Here is a 17500-nt window from a genome sequence, read left to right as displayed (position 1 = left end):
CACCAGACAGGACACTGAAGGGCAGAGATGGACGTTCAGCCACAGGCCCACAGAGCCCAAGAAACATGTTTATTGTACAAGTGGCTCATATTGCTGTGTGGGGTCTGCGGCGGTGGCCGTGTGCCCAGCTCAGTGCAGGATGGAGAAAAGACACCACGGCCCGGGGAAGGAAGCCCAATTCGTGCCCTCCCTGGGAACGTGCCTGGCCGGGTGAGGCGGAGGTGGTCTGCAAAGCACAGGCTAGGGGGTCCGCACCTGCTCAGAAAGCCCCCCCAATTACTGCTCTGCATCACCCCTCTGTCCTTCCAGGTCTGCAGAGTCCAAGTTGGCCCCTTACTGACGGGCAATGCCAGTGTCCACCCTGTTGCTCCCTAGTGCTCCCAGCAGGTAGGACACTTGGGAGGGTAGCTTGGTCCCAGAGAGAGAACACTTCAAGAGGAAACGTATAAACTGGTAGCTGCAGCCTGCTCACCATCAATCAATAAATAAACGAGTAAATAAATAGACCTCACACACAAACACTGAGGAAGGAACAGAGACACGGGAGGCCTCGACGCAGAGCCTGGACAGCCTGCGTGGGATGTGAGGTGCCTCTCCTGGGGGCCGAGCCCCTTCCCACACGCAGGGGAGGGAGGCGCTGGGCCCTGAGGGGGTAGGGGGTGCTTAAGGCACGTGGGAGGCCGTGGTCGGACCTCTGTGCAGCAGCGCCTCGGGTCAGAGGCTGGTGGATGACACAGACAGCGTGGGCGAAGAGGGCGGCGGGAAGTTGAGTAGCTCGAGCACCGCCACGCCCACGCTGCTGCGCCGCGTGAACATGCAGGACGCGGCCACCCACTTATTGGTCCTCGGGTTGTACTTCTCGATGGAGTTGAGGCTGGAACTACCGTCGTTGCCCCCCACGGCGTAAAGCCAGCCGTCCATGGCCACCAGGTCGTGCGTGCTCCTGGGGGCAGGGCGGACGGGGTGGGGTTGGGGGTGAGGCTGGGGGAGAGGGAGGGGGCGGGGCCTGAAGTGGAGCCCCAGGGGCGGGGCGCTGGAGGGGGAGACATGGAAGGAGGGGAGACATGGAAGGAGGTGGGGGCACGCTGTGCAGGGGTCTGTGGGCCACATCTGTTCGTGTGGGCCATGCACATCGCTGTGGTGGTGACGCACCTTCGGATGTTCATGGGGGCCACACTCTCCCAGGCGCCCGCCTTGGGGCTGTATCTCTCCACAGAGTTGAGGCAGCTGGTGCCGTCATTGCCGCCAGCCACGTAGAGGGCCCCCTCCAGCACCGCCACGCCGGCAGAGCTGCGCCGGCTCAGCATGGAGGCTACCGGTGTCCATGAGTTCACCTGCGGGGAGGGACACGGGCTGGAGGCAGACTCACTACCAGCCTCCCTCCACATCCACGTGCAGACCTCTACTCTAGGGCGGGATGTCTGTGGGACAGAGTGGACATAGGACAGAGTGTGACCAACTAGGGGATGGGGGTGGCCAGAGAGTGATGACCTCAAGCTGCTCTGGGGAACGGGGATATGTGATTGAGGCGTTTCACACCTGGGGCTCATACTTCTCCACGGTAGCCAGGTGTGAAGAGCTGTCGTAACCGCCCACCGCATACAGGTTCCCATCTGCAAGGAGCCAATGCACCCATGGTGCACCTGCGCTGTGTGCGGGGCCCCTGGGCTGGGCGCTACGCGAAGCAGTCACCCACCAAGCATGGCCACGCGCACATATCGCCTCCGGGTGCTCATGGCGGCAATGGAAGTCCATGTTCCCGTCAGGGGGTCGTAGCGCTCGGCACTGCAGACACCAGGACCGCCGCTGACCTTGAGCAGTGGCAGAAAGGCTGTCCTGGCCCCAAGACCTGCCCTCCCCTGAGGAACAACTAAAATTCTGTGCTAGGCTGTCAGTGAGACCAACTCCAGAGTCCCACTGGAGCAGGAAGCGGTGCCTGCTGGGTAGGCACGGGCCATGGGCTGCCTGCATGATGTTGGACGAGGGTCCCCCCGGGCCCAGCCCCTGCCCTGCTGCGAAGGACCCAAGAGGAAAGGGGCCGCTGGGGTGGCACAGGTGAAGAGGCATAGGGGACCTTGGTGACTTGACTCAGGCAGGACCTCTGCAGTCCTGATGCAGCCACACCTGCTGAGCCAACCCTGAAAGGCCACCCAGCCCTGACCCCGGCTACTACCTGTTGAGGCAAGAGGCCCCATCGTAGCCACCTGCTGCATATAGGAGTCCGTGCAGGGAAGCCACACCCAGGCAGCTGCGCCTCGTGCCCATGGACACCTCAGGCTGCCAAGTGTTGGTCACAGGGTCATAGGACTCTACGGTGGCCAGGTCTGAAGTCCCATCATAACTAGGGGAAGGGTCCACTGCTGGTCAGGGCTGGCTCAGTGGGTCCACACCAAGCCCCTGACCCGAGACCAGCCTCCACTCTTACCCGCCCACGGCGTACAGCCGGTTCCCGACTGCGGCCACACCCACCCGGGCCCGGCGTGTCGACATGGAGGCCACCACATGCCACCGGTCTGTGCGCGTGTCGTATGCTTCACAGTCCCCGTGGATGGCGAATAGGCTCCCACCACCTAGGGAGGGGCGTGTGACGGGGCAGGACGAGGGCCCATGGAGGCCGTGGGCTAGGGGGCACTAGCACACCTTGAGGTCAAGGGTCTGGGGGCTCCAAGGGTAGGTGAGGACGGCGATTGGTGAGTGGGTCATACCACAGGGAATGGTGTGAGTGCAGGATGTAACCGGCACAGGGTGGGGTGGGCTTGTGCGGGGCTCCTGGGTAGAGGACGTGGGGCAGGGATAGAGGGGACGGTGAGACAGAACAGGACAGGTGGGCGTACCCACGGCAAATAGCACAGGGCCGGCACCCTCACAGCGCCGGGGCCGGGTGCGGCTGGTGCCCAGGACGCCCCTCTGCTCGGGCAACAGGTGGAACTTGAGAGCCTCGATGAGCAGGTCCTTGCAGTCCGGGTGGTGCCGCACCAGGCTCTCGGCGTCCACGTGGCCCAGCAGGAAGTCCCGGCTCAGCAGGGGCAGGCGTACACACTTCATCAGCTGGGGTGTGGACGCAACAGTCAGGCAGCAGGCTCCAGCCCTAAGATCCCCTCAGACACCCTAGATCTTCCTCGGGACACGTGCTTGCATCACCCCTGCGGTGTCTCTAGATACTGAAGAGGCCAGGCACCGCGCTCCCTCCCAAGCACCATCGGGCCCTCCAGGGCCTGGCCTCACCCGAGGGACGTGCTGCCTCCGGGCATCCACATCGTGCTTGACCCAGCTTAGGACGGCACGGTAGACATCCTCCTCTGAAGGCACGTTCAGACTGTCGCTAGAGACCAGTTCCAGCACCTGGGGGTGGGGACCCTCAGACCTGAGATCTGGGGAGGGTCTTGGGGGCCCATGGAGCCCTGAAGGTGCCTGGGAGGGAGAGTCCAACGGGGGCCCAGTGTTCCTATGAGGAGGGGCCAAACAGGGTCAGGAGCCACAGATCCAGTTCTTGGAGGCCTAGTCCCAAGGCAATCCTGGGGACATGGAACCAGGGAGTGGGGGTTGTAGGCAGGCATATGATCAGGACAGGATGGAGTCAGGGATGAAAGTGAAGGCTTGGGTGGGGTTAGAAAATGGGCATGGTGTGGGGAGGGGTGCACAGGGGATGGGCGGTGGGGCTGGAACTTACATCAGAGTCTGGGGATAAAGGTTGAGGGACAAAGGACTAGGTCTTAAGAGCCCAGGTGATAGGGGCCAGGGGACCAGGGCTGGTTCTGGGGTCCAGAGATTGGGTCAGGGTCCAGGCTGTGCCCCAGCTGGTACGTTACCTGCTTCAGCGGCAACAGCATGAACTCCTCGGTCTTGGCCACGTCCACGAAGTGCTGCAGCACGTACCTGTGTGCCGCCTTGAGCAGGTCGCTGCACGAGTGTGTGTCGGCGAAGCCCCGGATGCCCAGACAGTTGGAAGGGTCGAGCTGACTCAGCAGGAACTTGCAGCAGGCGTCACGGACGCCATTCAGCTGCAGGAGGCTGGCGGCCGGAAGCAGAGTCTGTGGGACAAGGTGAGAGAGAGGGCCAGGGAGCAGGGATAGAGAAATGGGATGTGAGGGAGTGAAGGGATGCTGGGGGTGTGGGGAGAGCAGAGGCACAAGGTACGGTGGAGGTGTGAGACATGAGTTGGGGGCAGCCTCACCTGCACATTGCCTTCGCCCACCACGATCTCAGCCGTGTAAGCAAACTGCACCAGCTGGTCCAAGGCCTGAGGGTCGATGTCATGCAGTGTCACGTGCGTCTGTCGGCTCTCACTCATCTCATCTGTGGGGACAGCGGGTCAGGCTGGTCCCCACCCCGGAAAAGTGCAGAGTCCCCCAAATGCCCAGACCTGGTGGGGCGGTACTTGCTTGTGAACATGGCGTGGAAGTAAGGGCTGCAGGAGGCCAGCACCACCTTGTGTGCCCGGATCTCCTTGGCGGCCACGTGCAGGACGATGTCACACAGGAGGCCCCGCTGCCGCATGCGGCTCATGGCCACGAAGGCATCGTGGTAGTGCCGCTTGGAGTTGTGGGATACAGTGTGGCCCTCGCGGCTCAGCAGCTGCATCGCACCCTCCATGGGGGCTGTGGGCCGAGGCTGCCGGGGACGGGCACGCTCTGCCTCGGGGCTGTAGACGGGCAGTGCCAGGTCAGGGTGTACTCCGCAGGGAGCTGCTCACTCACCCCTGAGACCCTGGGCAGGGCCAGGTACCCCGGAAGCCACCTTCCGCCCAGCAGCCCATACCAGGCTTCCGTCAAGGACCAGTGCCCTTGCTGGACCTCCCCTGCTGCAGGCTCCACCCGGCTCTGCTCCCTCACGTCCAGGGAACCTCCTCGGAGTCCAACGAGACTTTGCTCCCCACCTGCTCCCCGCGTGAGGTCGGATCCTACACAGGATCCGACTGTTGAATCTGTACAGCTTCCTCTGCCACGACCCCTCCTCAGGCACCACACTCCCCTCTGCCCAGGCGCCTCAGTAAGAAACAGCCTCTCTAGGCCCTGCTCGGGACTGGGCTGTCTGTCCATCGCTAGCCACCCTTCCCGTGCTACCCCGCTGTCCGCTGTCCTCGACACGGGCTGGGCATACGTACAAGCAAGTGAACGAAGTGAACTGGTCCATACTGTCCGGTGGCTCTGAGGCGGACCGCCACACCGACAGCAGGTGTGACCTCTCTTGACTTCCCCGCCCCATCATGCAGACATGCCGCCCAAGTCTTTGAGCGGCGCGGCCGTAATTCAAGGGCGGCGGGAGAGGACGGAGCCTCCGGGAAGAGCCACCTCGGGACGCCCTGCCCCGCGCCCGCTGTGTGCACGGACACGGAGGTGGGCTGGACCCTCCGCGGGCAGACCGAGCCTGAGGGGCGCGAGGTCGCCCCCTCCGGGCAGCCTGCCAGGGTCGGCGCCCCGCCCCCTCCCTCCCCCCGGGCCCCGGTCAGTCGCGGCCCTCAGCACCCCCGGCCCACTCACGCTGGCGGCTGCGGCGGCGGCGGCGGCGGCGGCGCCTCAGGCGCGGGCCCCGGACTGCCGTGCTCCGGACTTTGCGTCCTGCCGGCTGGGCGCTCGCTGCGCGGCTGCATGGGCTCGGCCGCCGGCCCGCCGCCGATCCGCGGAGGACGCACAGAGGAACAGAAGCCGGACGGCTGGAGGCCTGCTCGGCGGTGGCGGCCGGCTCGGAGTCCCTCTCTCCCGCCGCTAGCCAGCAGCCGCTGTTTCTCGGCGCCGCCCGTCTCTCCTCCCGCGCTCCCCTGCGGCTTCGGGGACGCTGCGTAGCGCAGGAATCCTTCCAATGTTTCTCGGCGCTCGGTCCGCCTCCTCCTCCAGGAAGCCCCCCGGGGCCCACCCGCCGTCTATCTTCAAGAAGCCTCCCGGACCTTCCACCCACGTCAACTCGTGCCAGATGTCTCCCCTCCCCTCCCCTAGGGTCCCGCATCTCCTGGAGGCCGAAAGGCCCCAAGTGATGCCGTGGGGCCTGAGCCAGCCCCGGGCCCGTCTGCCGGCCTCCCTGTGATCCCACGCAGGCCCCTTTGCCCCTCTGGCCTTGATCTGGACGCTGGCTGTGGAGCGGGAGTGGGTGGGGCGCATGCCCTGAGGGCTATGGGACCCTCTGTCTTGGGATCTGGCCGACCCCGGCCAGTAGGCGAGAAGGGGGAGGGGAGGGCATGGGTTGGCGTCTCCATCTCCTTGCTTCCCCAAGGCAGCCTTCCAGCCTCTGGGCCTTTACACCTGCCCTTTGTTCCACAGACAGGGCAGAGAAAAAGTGGCTGTCCCTGTCCCTGGGCCTGCCTGGGGACTTAGGCAGAGGTGTTCGTAGATGAGTTCCCAGCACAGGACTCGCTGGACTTAAGTATCTATCAAGCGTCCTCTTTCAGGGAGATTTGGCCAAACTGGCTTCAGGAGCAGTGCTGCCAGCCCAGGTGCTATGGGACTGTCTAGTGAAATGGAAGCAGCTCTCAGCGTCTGACTCTTACCAGAATGTCGTTTATCTGCCCATCTATAGCGTCGCTACTTCTGTTTTCGTTTGCTTTTTCTACTAGATCGTTGGCTTTTTATTATTGATTTGTAAGAGCTCTTTGTATAGCAGAGCCTGTTTTCCCCTCATGCATTCTTTCCGTGGTTGACGCATTGATATCCTCACAGGCACGTGTCCACAGAGCCCTGGGGCCCCCAGCCCCACCTTCCCCCAGGCTGGTGTCGTTATTAGTGTCTTTTTTTGGAGAAGGTCACAGATTTGTGAGCAGCACAGCAGAATTCCGCCCTACCCAGTCCTGCCATGTTCTCGAGCTCTGCAGCCTGTCCTTCAGCGGAAGCGTGCGGGACCCGTGACTGAACCAGGCCCGTTCCAGGGGCTCGCATCCCGCGTGCCACCCTGGGAGCCCCAGCGCCTCTCGCTTAACGAGAGCTTTGAACGCGCCCTCCCGCCTGGATGCCGCCGCAGCTATGATGGAAGAACCGTAAAGCCACCCGGCGGGGCGCGGCGGGGCGGGGCCAGGGGCGGGACCGGTCTGCAGGAAGTGCGCCTAGCGCACGGCCTGATGGGGCCGGAAGTGGAGCGCACGCTGTGGTCCGGCAGCCATGGCGGCGGCGCGGAGCCGCAAACGGTGAGTTGGGCGCGATCCGATCTGGCCTCCGGGCGGACGCTTGCATCCAGAGGGGCTCCCCTTGCGCCTCTCTGTGTTCCTGGGGCGGCAGGGCTAGGGCACATCGGGCTGGCTGGGAGGAGTGACCCTGACGGCATGGCCCGCAGACGCCTGGCGGAGCTGACGGTGGACGAGTTCCTGGCCTCGGGCTTTGATTCTGAATCCGAATCCGAGCCCGAAGGAGCCCCAGAAGCGGAGACGCGGGCGGCGCGCGGAGACGTGCGGAGTTTGGGTGGGCCAGGCGGGACCCCTTTTGCTAGGTAAGTGGAGCGTGTGTAAGCAGAATTCCCATAATCGTCCTGGCCCTTTACACCCCAGGGCTGCTGACCACTCTTGGGGCCTCTGGACTGAGGTTTGTGGACTTCTGACCCCATCCCCAGACCCTTTGGCTTGTTTATTCTTCCATCCGGTGCTTACGGGGTGCCTGCTCTGTGCCAGGTCATTCAGGTGTTGGGCAAGCGTTGGGGTACGGTATTCCTTTTTGGTCTAGGGGAGCTTGCCTAGTGTTGGGTAAATCACAGTATGTAGTATGGTAGAACACGTAACTGCTGCAGACAGGGAGGGAAAGCAGAAAGAGCTAGAGGAACAGGGAGCACAGCTGGGAGCGTCTGCTGCAGCGTTAAGTAGAGTAAGACCATTTAAGGAGGTGATGATTGAGCAAAACCTGAGGGAGCAAACTGTGTAACGGTAGGGGAGGAATGTCTCTGTGTTTCTGGCAGCAGGAGTAAAGGTCCTGAGGTGAGAGTGAGCCTTCCACAGAGGTGAGCATGGCTGTGGCAGGAATGAGGGGGAGAGTAGGAAGAGGTGAATCTGGAGGAGTAATGATGGGGCGGGATCTTGTAGACTATTTGTATGCTATCCTAGTGCAATGGGAAGTTATCCCAGGGCTTTGAGTAGTGAAGTAATGTCACGTGATCCATAGTGTTCTGCAAGGGTCCCCTGGGTTGCTGTGCTGAGAACAGGTTGTAAGCAGCAGGGGATGACGAGCGAACTGAGAGAGGCTGCTGATTTGAGAGGAGTCATGAGAGGTTTTGAAAGTACTGATGATGAGATCTCGTGACACATGGCATGCTGGGTGTGAGAGACAAAGAGAAGTTCATCTTTCCTCTGAAAGGTGGAGTTAGCAACAGCTGAGATAGAGCAGGGTGTGGGTAGAGCAAGGTTGGGGGGAAACTGCAAGTTCTGCGTTGTCTGTGTTGGGTTTGAAACGTGTGCTTTGAAACATACATATAGAGAGGCTGTTGGATGTAGGAGTCTGCGTTTTGGAGGAGAGAGAGATCTGCAGAAAACTTACTCTCTGGAAACCCCCCTGCCTTGGTTATTGGGAGCTGTTGCGAAGGGAGGGGACTAACCCTCACAGATTCTCCGAAGAGGACGGTGAGCTGATAGCGAGGTGGACAGGAAGCCTCACCCCTCAGCCTCCTTTCTTGACTCTACCTGCCACTCAGACTTGATCACCCCCACTTCCTCAGCCAGCGTAAGGGCCGTGCGTCTGAGCACAAGGACCAGCTTTCTCGGCTGAAGGACAAAGACCCCGAGTTCTACAAGTTCTTGCAGGAAAATGACCAGAGCCTGCTGAACTTTAGTGATTCAGACAGCTCTGAGGATGAAGAGGAGCGACTCCACTCCCTGCCAAACACACTGGAGGTGAGATCTTGTGCACAGTTGGGTCGGGGGCAGGGGCATATTTGTGGCCTCTACATCCTGTCCAGCCTGGCCCTCTGCATCTGGTGCAGGAAGCAAGTGAGGAGGAGGAAGATGAGGAGGAGGACGACAGGGTCCCCAGAGGACCTATGGGGAAGAGGAGGGATTCTGTCCCTGTGACCCTTGCCATGGTTGAGAGATGGAAGCAGGCAGCAAAGGTGAGAAGTGGCGTGGGGTGGGCAGCTGACCCCGCCCCTCGCCCTCAGGAGCCTGCCCTTACCTCATTTCAGTGACCTGGGGCTGTGCGGATGAGAGGACCCCTTCTCTGAGCCCTGGCCCTAGTGTCCCATTCAGCTCAGAAGCATCTCACAGGTTTCCCTGCGTGCTAGGAGGGTTCAGAACTGCATTCTGTCTTTCACTCAGAGACTAGGGGCTCCACCTGCTTCCTTCCGCTCAGTTTTTCTCCAGGGATCCTGCCATCCACTGTGGGCATACTCTCTGTGCCTTTGTTAGTTGGGGGAGCCAGGGCCCATCTTCTGCAGGCCTTGCAGTGGTTTCTGCAGGGAAAAGAAAGGACAGAAAGGGAGAACTCCAGATACCACTTGGAGCTGGCTTTCTCAGTGCCCCCTCCATGGCCCTTCCAGGAGGATTCTGGACTCTTTTTGTTCCCTGCACACGGCTCAGTAACACTGCCCCCGTCTCTGTTCTTTGTCTGGGGATGTGGGCAAGGGAGCCTTTCTCTCACGGAGCAGGTTCCTAGGTAGGGCCCCAGCTTGCTGCTCTCGCTCTCCCCAGCACAGCCTACTGCTCCCCCAGCGTTCTGGGTCCTCTTGCCCCTTTAGCAGCACCTGACTCCAAAGCTGCTCCATGAAGTTGTGCAGGCGTTCCGAGCAGCCGTGGCCACCACCCAAGGAGACCAGGAAGGTGCTGAGGGCAGCAAATTCCAGGTCACAGACAGTGCTGGTGAGCTAGGGTGAGGGGACCCCAGATGCGGGCTCTCTGTTTCATCTTCTGTCCTGTGAGTGGCATCTCTGGTCCCCTCATTGCAGTGTTCAATGCTCTGGTCACCTTCTGCATCAGAGATCTCTTTGGCTGTCTCCAGAAGCTGCTGTTTGGAAAAGCCCCAAAGGACAGCAGCAGGTAAGAGGGAAGAGGGTAGAATGGGGAGACATGGTCAGGGTCCTGCCCTGGGGAAGGCAGATGCCTTGGGACCTGGTGGCCCCCTCCAGACCCACCTGGTACAGAGGGATGTTGAGGACAGAGCCAGGCTCTTTGTGGAGCTCTTGGGAGAGGCTGGGCACTCGGAGCCCCATCCCTCCTCCTTCTTCGTTTCTACTCTGCTCAGAATCCCTTAGGGGCCATAGAGTGTGTGCTTGTAGGCTCTCTTCCCCTACCTTCCCAGTTCAGGGTTCTCTTCCTTCCTCTCTGGACAAGTAAGTCTCATCTACTCTCCCTGCTCTCTGCTCTGTGGCTGGCGTGTGTGTTGTGTCTGGCAGGGGCCTGGTACTTGCGGGGTTTGAGAACCCTGACTGCTATGTTAGAAGTAGATTGAGCTGAGAAGGCTGTGGAAGGTCTTCAGAGGAGAGGGAGGAGCAGCAGACGTTTTGTGACCTGGGGACTACATTGGGGTCAGAGGAGCTTATAGCCACATGACCTGGAAGCAGTAAGGGCCCAGAGGATCAAACTCACCCCAGACGACCTTTCAAAAGGGAAAAGAAGGCTCCAGGGTGAGGTTCTGCTGTGGCCACCTGAAGGGGAGGCTGAGAAGGCAGTGGACTTGAAGATGGGAGTACCTGGGCCTGGTGGGCATGGTCAGGGCTGGACTGATGGGTCAGGAAGGTGTGGCCACGTGGAGGTGGCTCTGTGTGAAGGGAATGGGGAAGCTGAGGGACTGGCCAATGGAGGGGACAGGCAGTGCGCATGGTGCTGGCGTTGCCTGGGAGTGGGCTCCCTTGGGGGCGGCTGCACTGGGAAGGGTGGTCACCATGAAGGACGGTGGGCTTGGGGAAGAAACAGCGCTGCTTCCTGGGTCGCAGCCCTGGGTGCTCAGCAGCTGGTGCCAGCCGATGAAGGACTTCCAGGGGCCCTTGCCCTTTGTTCTTCACACATCAGCAGATTTAATGAGCACCTGCTATGTGCTGAGTTCCATGAATGTTGAGGGGTGACGCCTTTGAGAAACTTCGAGGAGCATTAGCCATTATTGCTGAAACGTAGATGTCTTTTAAGGCACTTGTGGGCCAAGGGATGACAGGGTTAGACCCAAGACTGCAGAGTGTAGGTGCCTGAGTGGTGGAGGGAGCTGGAGGCCACAGGACCCTCTGGGACTCTGGCTCTGGGCTCAGACTAGGGGGACAGTCAGCCCTCTGGCTGGGTGGGGTGGCCTGTAGGGGGGCTTGGGACTTGGTGGTACCCCTCCTCAGGCATAGGTGTGGGCCACCCTTCAGAGAGTCCTGGTGCATCTCCCTTGTCGGTTCACTGGAAGGGCCCCTGGCCTTTTTGTGGGAAAGATGGGTGGTCTTACCACATGTGCCCTGGACACTGTGTCTTGGAAGGGACGTGGCTTGGGGCTTACCCCTGCCTCCCGGCAGCCTAGGGTCTGAGCTGTGGTGCTCACTTGGATGGGCTGGGTGTGTTCTCTCTGCAGGGTGCTGTCGCCGTCCAGCAGCCCACTGTGGGGGAAGCTCCGGCTGGACATCAAAGCTTACCTGAGCTCTGTCGTACAGGTGCAGCTCTTGGGGGGGCAGGGCCTGCTGGGTCATGCGGGTGTCTGGCTGGGTCCACTGGTCCAGGCCTCTCTCGTATGTGGGCCTCGCTGACCTCTCCTGCTTCCTCAGCTGGTGGCCTGTGTGGCAGAGGTGACAGTCGCAGCGGCTGTCCTCCAGCACATCAGCAGCTCCGTGCTCTACTACCTGACCTTCCCCAAGCAGTGCCGCATGCTGCTCAAGGTACACCGTCCAGAGTTGGCCCCGCTGCCAGCCAGCGCGCAGATGGCATCCCCTCCCGGGCTCTGTCCCGGCAGCATCCTCAGGGCAGCACAGCCCAGTCACATGAGGACCAGCTCCTCTGGTGGTGTGTGTGTGAGGGTGTGTGTGTGTGTGTGTGAGCTTTCTGACGCGCGTGTGTATACATGTGCCTGGTAGAGGTCAGTTTTTCCCATGAGGCCTTTAGGAGGGGCAGTGTGCTCTGTTTCCCGTTTTTGCTTCTCCTGGATTGAGCTCTAACTTGTGGGTCTCCCTGGGGCACTTTGGGGCGCTGTCTTCAAGTGTGGTGGGGCTTGGGGAGGCGGGGACAGGCACTGACGCCTAGTCTCTGCAGAGGATGGTGGTCCTGTGGAGCACGGGTGAGGAGACGCTGCGAGTGCTGGCCTTCCTGGTCCTCATCAAGGTCTGCCGGCACAAGAAAGACGCCTTCCTGAGCCCTGTCCTCAAGGTAGTGGTGCTCCTGAGGCTGTCCATCGGGGTCTGGGTTAAGTCTCATCTTAGGGCTGGGCAGGCTGCCTTGCGGTTTGTGCTCCTTGTAGGCACTATGACCCTGGGCAGACCTAGGCCCTCGCCATGGTTTCCCCCCAGAAGTGGGGGGTGGGACGGGAGCCCTTGGTCCCCCTGCGGCTCCACGTGGACTGCTCCGCCCAGCTCTCCCCTCAGTGGACAAGGACATGGGGCATAGAGAAGGACAGGGATCCTGCTGCCTGGCTCTTAAGCCGGGGTGGCCTGCCCCACATCCCTGGAGCTTCCTGTGTCGCCTGGCACACGGCAGGGGCTTCTCTGTCCCCTTCCCTCCTGGTCCTTGCCTATTCCCACGGTTATTCATGCTGCAGCTTGCTGCCCCTTGGGTACCTGGCCCCCCTGTGAGACCCTTCTCTGTGCCCGAGGCTGGTGGGTGCACACATGCGGAGACTGAGCAGCAGTCAGGGGCCCCAGCATCAGGTGTTGTTTAGGGGAGGGGTCTGTAGCAGACATGGCTGTTATTCCTGCTGAGGCCAGCTCTGTGGGAAAGGCCCAGGTGTCTGGTGGTGGCGTGGAGCTGGGCAGTGGGGCACAGGGCCCTGGGAGCTCAGAGGTGGCTCTCACCGTGGGTGTCTCGGCAGCAAATGTACATCATGTACGTGAGGAACTGCAAGTTCACCTCCCCCAGCGCCCTGCCACTCATCAGCTTCATGCAGCGGACCTTGGCGGAGCTGCTGGCCCTGGACACTGGCATCACCTACCAGCACGCCTTCCTCTACATCCGCCAGCTTGCCGTCCACCTGCGCAACGCTATGACCACGCGCAGGAAGGTGTGCAGCGGGGCTTGTGGGGTGGGGAGCCCGAGAGCTGACCCACTGCGGGCCTGGGGACTCCTGGGAGAGGCAACTCAGCGCCTTGGTGGGGGCTGTGGGAGTGGGAGGAGGGGACCGGTGGGTGGCTGACCCGAAGGTCCACTTCACTCTGCGCAGGAGACGTACCAGTCAGTATACAACTGGCAGTTTGTGCACTGCCTCTACCTGTGGTGCCGCGCGCTCAGCACCATCTGCCCAAGTGAAGCTCTCCGGCCGTTGATCTACCCCCTTTCCCAGGTTATCATTGGCTGCATCAAGTGAGTCAGGGCCCCCTGAGGGCCGAAAGAGGTCAAGGCCAGGGTTACACAGGGCCGTCTGGGGACAAGGTTGCAGGAGGCTGTCCTAGAGGTCACAGAAGGGTCAGAGTTTTACGAGGAGGCATCCTGGAGGGCCAGGAGGGTCTGGCCAGTATTCCTGGTGGCTGGGGCCTCCAGGGAGTGGGGGTCTGACTTGAAAGAACCTTAGAAGGGCTGGGAGTGAGGCTGCGTGACCCTAACCCTGTGCCCAGGGTGTGAGAATGTCCCAGAATCATTGTCAGCTGCGTTTCTCAGTTGCCTGTGATGTGAACGCCTCCTAGTGCCCTAGTCTGGGATGCAGACACTCGTGCATTCCTGTGACTCTGTGTGCAGTTTGAAGGGAGTTTGAGTTTACCTGCATGGGTGTCCGGGATAGAGCAGGTCTGGTGTGAACATTCAGCATCTGTCTCTGGGGGCAGAGACTGGAGGAGCCACCTGTGGCCAGGAGAGGGCGTTCCTGTCCTCCTGAAGGGAAGAAAGACAGGCTTGAATGAGTGACTCTGCCACCTGCTGCCTCGCTGCCTCATGCACTGAAATGAAATTGAGTTAATAGCCAGGCTGGGTGTCCCCTACCCCAATCACTGAGCAAGGAGGCAGGTCCTTAAAGCTGGGACTGCAGTTGAGGCCTCTTGTCCTGCCCTTTTCTGTCGGGTGGGCAGGGGTGTCTGCTGACCCTGATGGGGAGGAGGCTGGAGCCCCATGGGTTGGGAGGGGTCAGGGGCAGCTGGGCCAAGAGGGTGAGGCTAGTTTGGGGGGTCTGTGAGGCTGGGGCCTCTTCACTCCCACCTCCCACGTTCCCAGGCTGGTCCCCACCGCCCGCTTCTACCCGCTGCGCATGCACTGTGTGCGTGCCCTGACGCTGCTCTCGGAGAGCACGGGCACCTTCATCCCGGTGCTGCCCTTCATCCTCGAGGTGAGTGGGTTCAGTGGGTCGGGCAGGGACGGGGGTGCTTCCTGCTGCACGTGGCCCCGCTGCCCTCCGCAGCGCAGCTCTCCTGAGGGCACCTCCTCCTGAGTGCTCGCCTGTAGCAGGCAGTTTCGAGAGGGTGTTGCTGTGCACCGCGCCTGCCCAGGCTGGTGGTGTGTGTTGTAGGCAAGGGTGGCACCATAGATGAGGTCAGCTGCTCTTTGGGGCTGGCCCGAGGGTGCCGATTTTAGGGCACAGACTTGGGTTGATCCGGTGTTTGCCCAAGATCAGAGTGAGCCAGAGAGCTGGGCCAAAGCCCTGTCTGATTGCAAAGCTGTATTCTTTTCTCATTCCTCTGCTTGAGTGCCCCTGTGTGTATACGTGTGCACATGTGTGTCTGTGTAGCTTAGGTGAGAAAGGCTGCAGTCCGAGCACCAGAGATCCACTGGGGGTTGGGCCCCAGTGCAGCGCACACTTGGCAACTCACAGCCTCCCTCATTAGGCCTCCGCCCCACCTCTGGACAGCTCAGAGCGGTGCTCATCACGGCTGTTTGTGCACTGGTGGAGAGAGAGGGGAGCCCCCTGGGACAAGACATGAAATCTTCATGCTCTTAAGAGTGTTTTTCGGACACATCTGTTCCCCTCAGATGACCACTGAGTTGGCCCTGGGGCCCTTGGCTTGGTGTCCCTGCTCTAGGCCTCTCCCTGCTGGCCAGCTCTTGGCCTCTGTCTGTCTGTCCATGATCTCCCACAGTCATTTTTTTTTTCTTCCATCTTTACTAATCTGTGTGCTCGCACCTCCTCAGCTTGCAGCTGCCCCCCCCCCCCATATGTTCTTCTCGCAGCCAGGGCTGCGGGCCTCTCCTCTCAGAGAAAACAAACCACACAGGCTCTGAAGGGCCCCTGCTGTCTGTCCCTGGGGCGAGAGCAGCCCTATGTGGGAATTCAGCTTCCCCCCTCAGGCTGCGCCAGAGCTTGAGAAAGGCAGTGCCCTCCCAGGGAACCATTTGTCATAGTGTCACAGCTGCCCTGAGCTGAGCTCAGCTGTGAAGCATCTCCCCCTCCCTGCTCCATGGTGTCTCCTGTTGGGGGCCTTCCTCGGTTAGGTCTCCCCAGCATCTGCCACCCACTTCCTCAGGGACGCACCCTGGATCACCCCAAGTGAGAGTGATGGGGAGGGGTCCCCTGGTGAAAGGCTTGGCACAGCTCCCACCCTGCTCCCCTTGGGTAGGACGTGGGATGGGAGCTGCCCAGGCCCCTGCCTGAGAACTTCTGTCCCTTGGTGAATTCCTCCTGGGGAGGTAGCCCTGGAGCCAGGACCAGGCCTTGGGGATTTGATTGTGGGTGAGGACACTGCAGTGATGGTAGCCCTATGTGGGAGGGACTGTTCTTCGTCTCCAGGTGCTGGTTCTCACGGCCTCCTGACCCAGTTTAGAAGGGCAGCAGCAGTGTGTGTGTCTGTGCACAGGTGCGTGCGTGTGCACAGGTGCGTGCGTGTGCGCCCGCGCTCTCCTGGTCCGCGCTCTCCTGCATCTTTGGCCAGGGCCCCCTCTAGGGCAGAGGGACTCTTCTGGGGCTGGAGCTCTGGAAGGCAAGCAGACTGTTGACAGGGGCATCTGGGGCCATGGGGCTGGCACTGCATCTGGCCACTTGTCCCTGGTCTCAGGTTGGGTCTCCAGAGACGCAGAGTATGGGCTGGGCTGACAGGGTCCTTGGGGCAGGTTTTCCAGCAGGTCGACTTCAACAGGAGACCAGGGCGCATGAGCTCCAGGCCCATCAACTTTGCTGTGATCCTGAAGCTGTCCAAGGTTAACTTGCAGGAGAAGGCGTACCGGGTGAGGCCAGTCTCTAGGAGGGGTCCAAGGAGTACACTGGGTGGGTGTTGGATGGGCTCTGGGGTCAGCCCGCAGGGTGGAGGCAGATGAGTGTGGAAAGGAGGAGGCTGACTGCCCTCTGGAGTTGAACCTTGTGGGTCTCCTGGGGTTGGGGGAGCAGGTGCTCCTGGGCCCCCACCCTGGGGAACCTGAGTGTGGCCCAGGGAGGCTATGGGGTCAGGTCCTCTGGGTCCCCAAACTAGGGGGCAAGCTGACACACCAGCCTGTGAGCCGCCGTCTGCCCTGACGCTGTCCTCTCCCTCACTTCTCAGGATGGTCTGGTCGAGCAGCTGTATGACCTCACCCTGGAGTACCTGCACAGTCAGGCCCACAGCATCGCATTCCCTGAGCTGGCGCTGCCCGCTGTCCTGCAGGTGTGTGCCCGCTGCCCCACCCTGCCCCGATCCCTCAGCAGACCAGACTGTCTCCTAGGGGGCTAGCTCCCCTTACACAGCTGTGTCACAGTCACAGGGCCAGTGGCAGAGCCTGGCCAGCTTGAGGTCTCTGCCGACACTACCTGGCAGCTGGATCCCAGGAGCTGTGGTATCGGGGTCTGAGCACAGGGGGTGTGGAGCCTGTGGGGTGGGGCTGGCCGGTGCATCAAGCGGCCCCTCCCCAGCCGGCCACATCCCAAGGGCCAGACTAGCTGTAAGGTCTCCTGGGGGGTGTTGGGACTGAGCAGGCTGGACCTGGCCCCCCAGTTTTGGGTTGGGCTGGTCTGAGTACATGCTTCCCCAGGTGGTCCTGGGCATGGGTGAGGAGGTAGGATAGTCTCAGGGCAGCAGGACGCCCTGGCCACCCACCTCAGCTTTTCTTCAGGTAATACTTGGGGGTGGGGTGGGGTCCTCCTTCTCAGAAGCTCCTCTGGGCCCTTTGGAGGGGTGTTACTTTCAGCCTAGGTGTCTCTCATCTCAGGGAGGCCTGGGCCTGTTTGGCCCTGGTGGGCAGAACCAGCCCCCCAGTCACAGGCTGCGGGTGAGTAGGGCAGGGCTGCTCAGAGGCCCACCCAGACACAGGTGTGTGCAAGGCTCTGTTTGTGAGTCTCAGAGATCGTGGTCTGGAAAGGGGTTCAGTAAACGTTTTTGGTAAAAAGTCAAATGGTAAATGTTTTAGGCTTTGCAGTCACATGGTTTCTTACAACTGTTTGACTCTCCTGAGGGAGGGCAAAAAACAGTCATAGAAACTCAGGAACGAACGTGCTGTGTGTGAGGACAGCTTTACTTACAGACAGAGTCAGTGGGGATGTGGCCTGGAGGTCGACCCAAGCTACACCCCGCCAGCTGCTCTGCCCTCTGCCTGGCCTCTGCAGCC

At 61.2% G+C, this 17500-nt stretch overlaps 2 protein-coding genes across 13 annotated transcripts in view; one reads left to right on the top strand and one right to left on the bottom strand.

Annotated features, from left to right (window-relative positions):
* Nucleotides 1–34: 34 nt before the first annotated feature.
* KLHL17 (kelch like family member 17) lies at nucleotides 35–5695 on the bottom strand. Of its 9 annotated transcripts, none has more exons than XM_032494843.1 (12): nucleotides 5481–5695; nucleotides 4383–4642; nucleotides 4175–4296; nucleotides 3810–4031; nucleotides 3226–3342; nucleotides 2835–3048; nucleotides 2426–2570; nucleotides 2174–2341; nucleotides 1697–1785; nucleotides 1540–1613; nucleotides 1153–1334; nucleotides 35–943 (listed from the first exon to the last, which is right to left on the bottom strand). In XM_032494843.1, exons 1-12 carry the CDS (start codon nucleotides 5588–5590, stop codon nucleotides 715–717), a joined length of 1932 nt encoding a protein of 643 aa, XP_032350734.1. In that variant the 5' UTR covers nucleotides 5591–5695; the 3' UTR covers nucleotides 35–714. The 9 variants fall into 9 exon arrangements, 6 of the variants coding, with proteins under 6 accessions (XP_032350734.1, XP_032350732.1, XP_032350731.1 ...); XM_032494841.1 differs by having other exon boundaries at nucleotides 3226–3445; nucleotides 3877–4031; XM_032494840.1 differs by lacking the exon at nucleotides 5481–5695 and adding an exon at nucleotides 4759–5465.
* NOC2L (NOC2 like nucleolar associated transcriptional repressor) overlaps nucleotides 5694–17500 on the top strand; it is a 14312-nt gene continuing 2505 nt past the window's right edge. Inside the window, exons 1-14 of one of the 4 annotated variants that reach the window (XM_032494838.1) lie at nucleotides 5694–7111; nucleotides 7258–7410; nucleotides 8623–8797; nucleotides 8887–9012; nucleotides 9640–9757; nucleotides 9844–9934; nucleotides 11439–11517; nucleotides 11629–11739; nucleotides 12110–12223; nucleotides 12882–13070; nucleotides 13230–13369; nucleotides 14210–14321; nucleotides 16037–16150; nucleotides 16462–16563. In XM_032494838.1, the coding sequence (XP_032350729.1) occupies nucleotides 7086–7111; nucleotides 7258–7410; nucleotides 8623–8797; nucleotides 8887–9012; nucleotides 9640–9757; nucleotides 9844–9934; nucleotides 11439–11517; nucleotides 11629–11739; nucleotides 12110–12223; nucleotides 12882–13070; nucleotides 13230–13369; nucleotides 14210–14321; nucleotides 16037–16150; nucleotides 16462–16563 (1650 nt within the window). In that variant the 5' untranslated portion in view covers nucleotides 5694–7085. Of the gene's footprint in view, nucleotides 7112–7257; nucleotides 7411–8622; nucleotides 8798–8862; nucleotides 9013–9636; nucleotides 9758–9843; nucleotides 9935–11438; nucleotides 11518–11628; nucleotides 11740–12109; nucleotides 12224–12881; nucleotides 13071–13229; nucleotides 13370–14209; nucleotides 14322–16036; nucleotides 16151–16461; nucleotides 16564–17500 lie in introns of all 4 variants that reach the window. The other 3 variants (XM_006175407.3, XM_032494837.1, XM_032494836.1) reach the window with 3 other exon arrangements.

Source organism: Camelus ferus, chromosome 13 (genome assembly GCF_009834535.1).
Source record: "Camelus ferus isolate YT-003-E chromosome 13, BCGSAC_Cfer_1.0, whole genome shotgun sequence".
In the NCBI taxonomy this organism is placed as follows: Eukaryota; Metazoa; Chordata; class Mammalia; order Artiodactyla; family Camelidae; genus Camelus; species Camelus ferus.
This window is presented reverse-complemented; position numbering and strand designations above follow the sequence as displayed.

Excerpts from the sequence above, each read along its gene's own strand:
- KLHL17 (XM_032494839.1), bottom strand. The coding sequence starts at position 5,039 with ATGGACAGACAGCCCAGTCCCGAGCAGGGCCTAGAGAGGCTGTTTCTT. Across the intron at positions 2,571-2,834 it reads CCCTGTGCTATTTGCCGTGG|GTGGTGGGAGCCTATTCGCC; the intron begins GTACGCCCACCT and ends GCCCCTCCCTAG. Across the intron at positions 2,342-2,425 it reads CGGCTGTACGCCGTGGGCGG|TTATGATGGGACTTCAGACC; the intron begins GTAAGAGTGGAG and ends CCCTTCCCCTAG.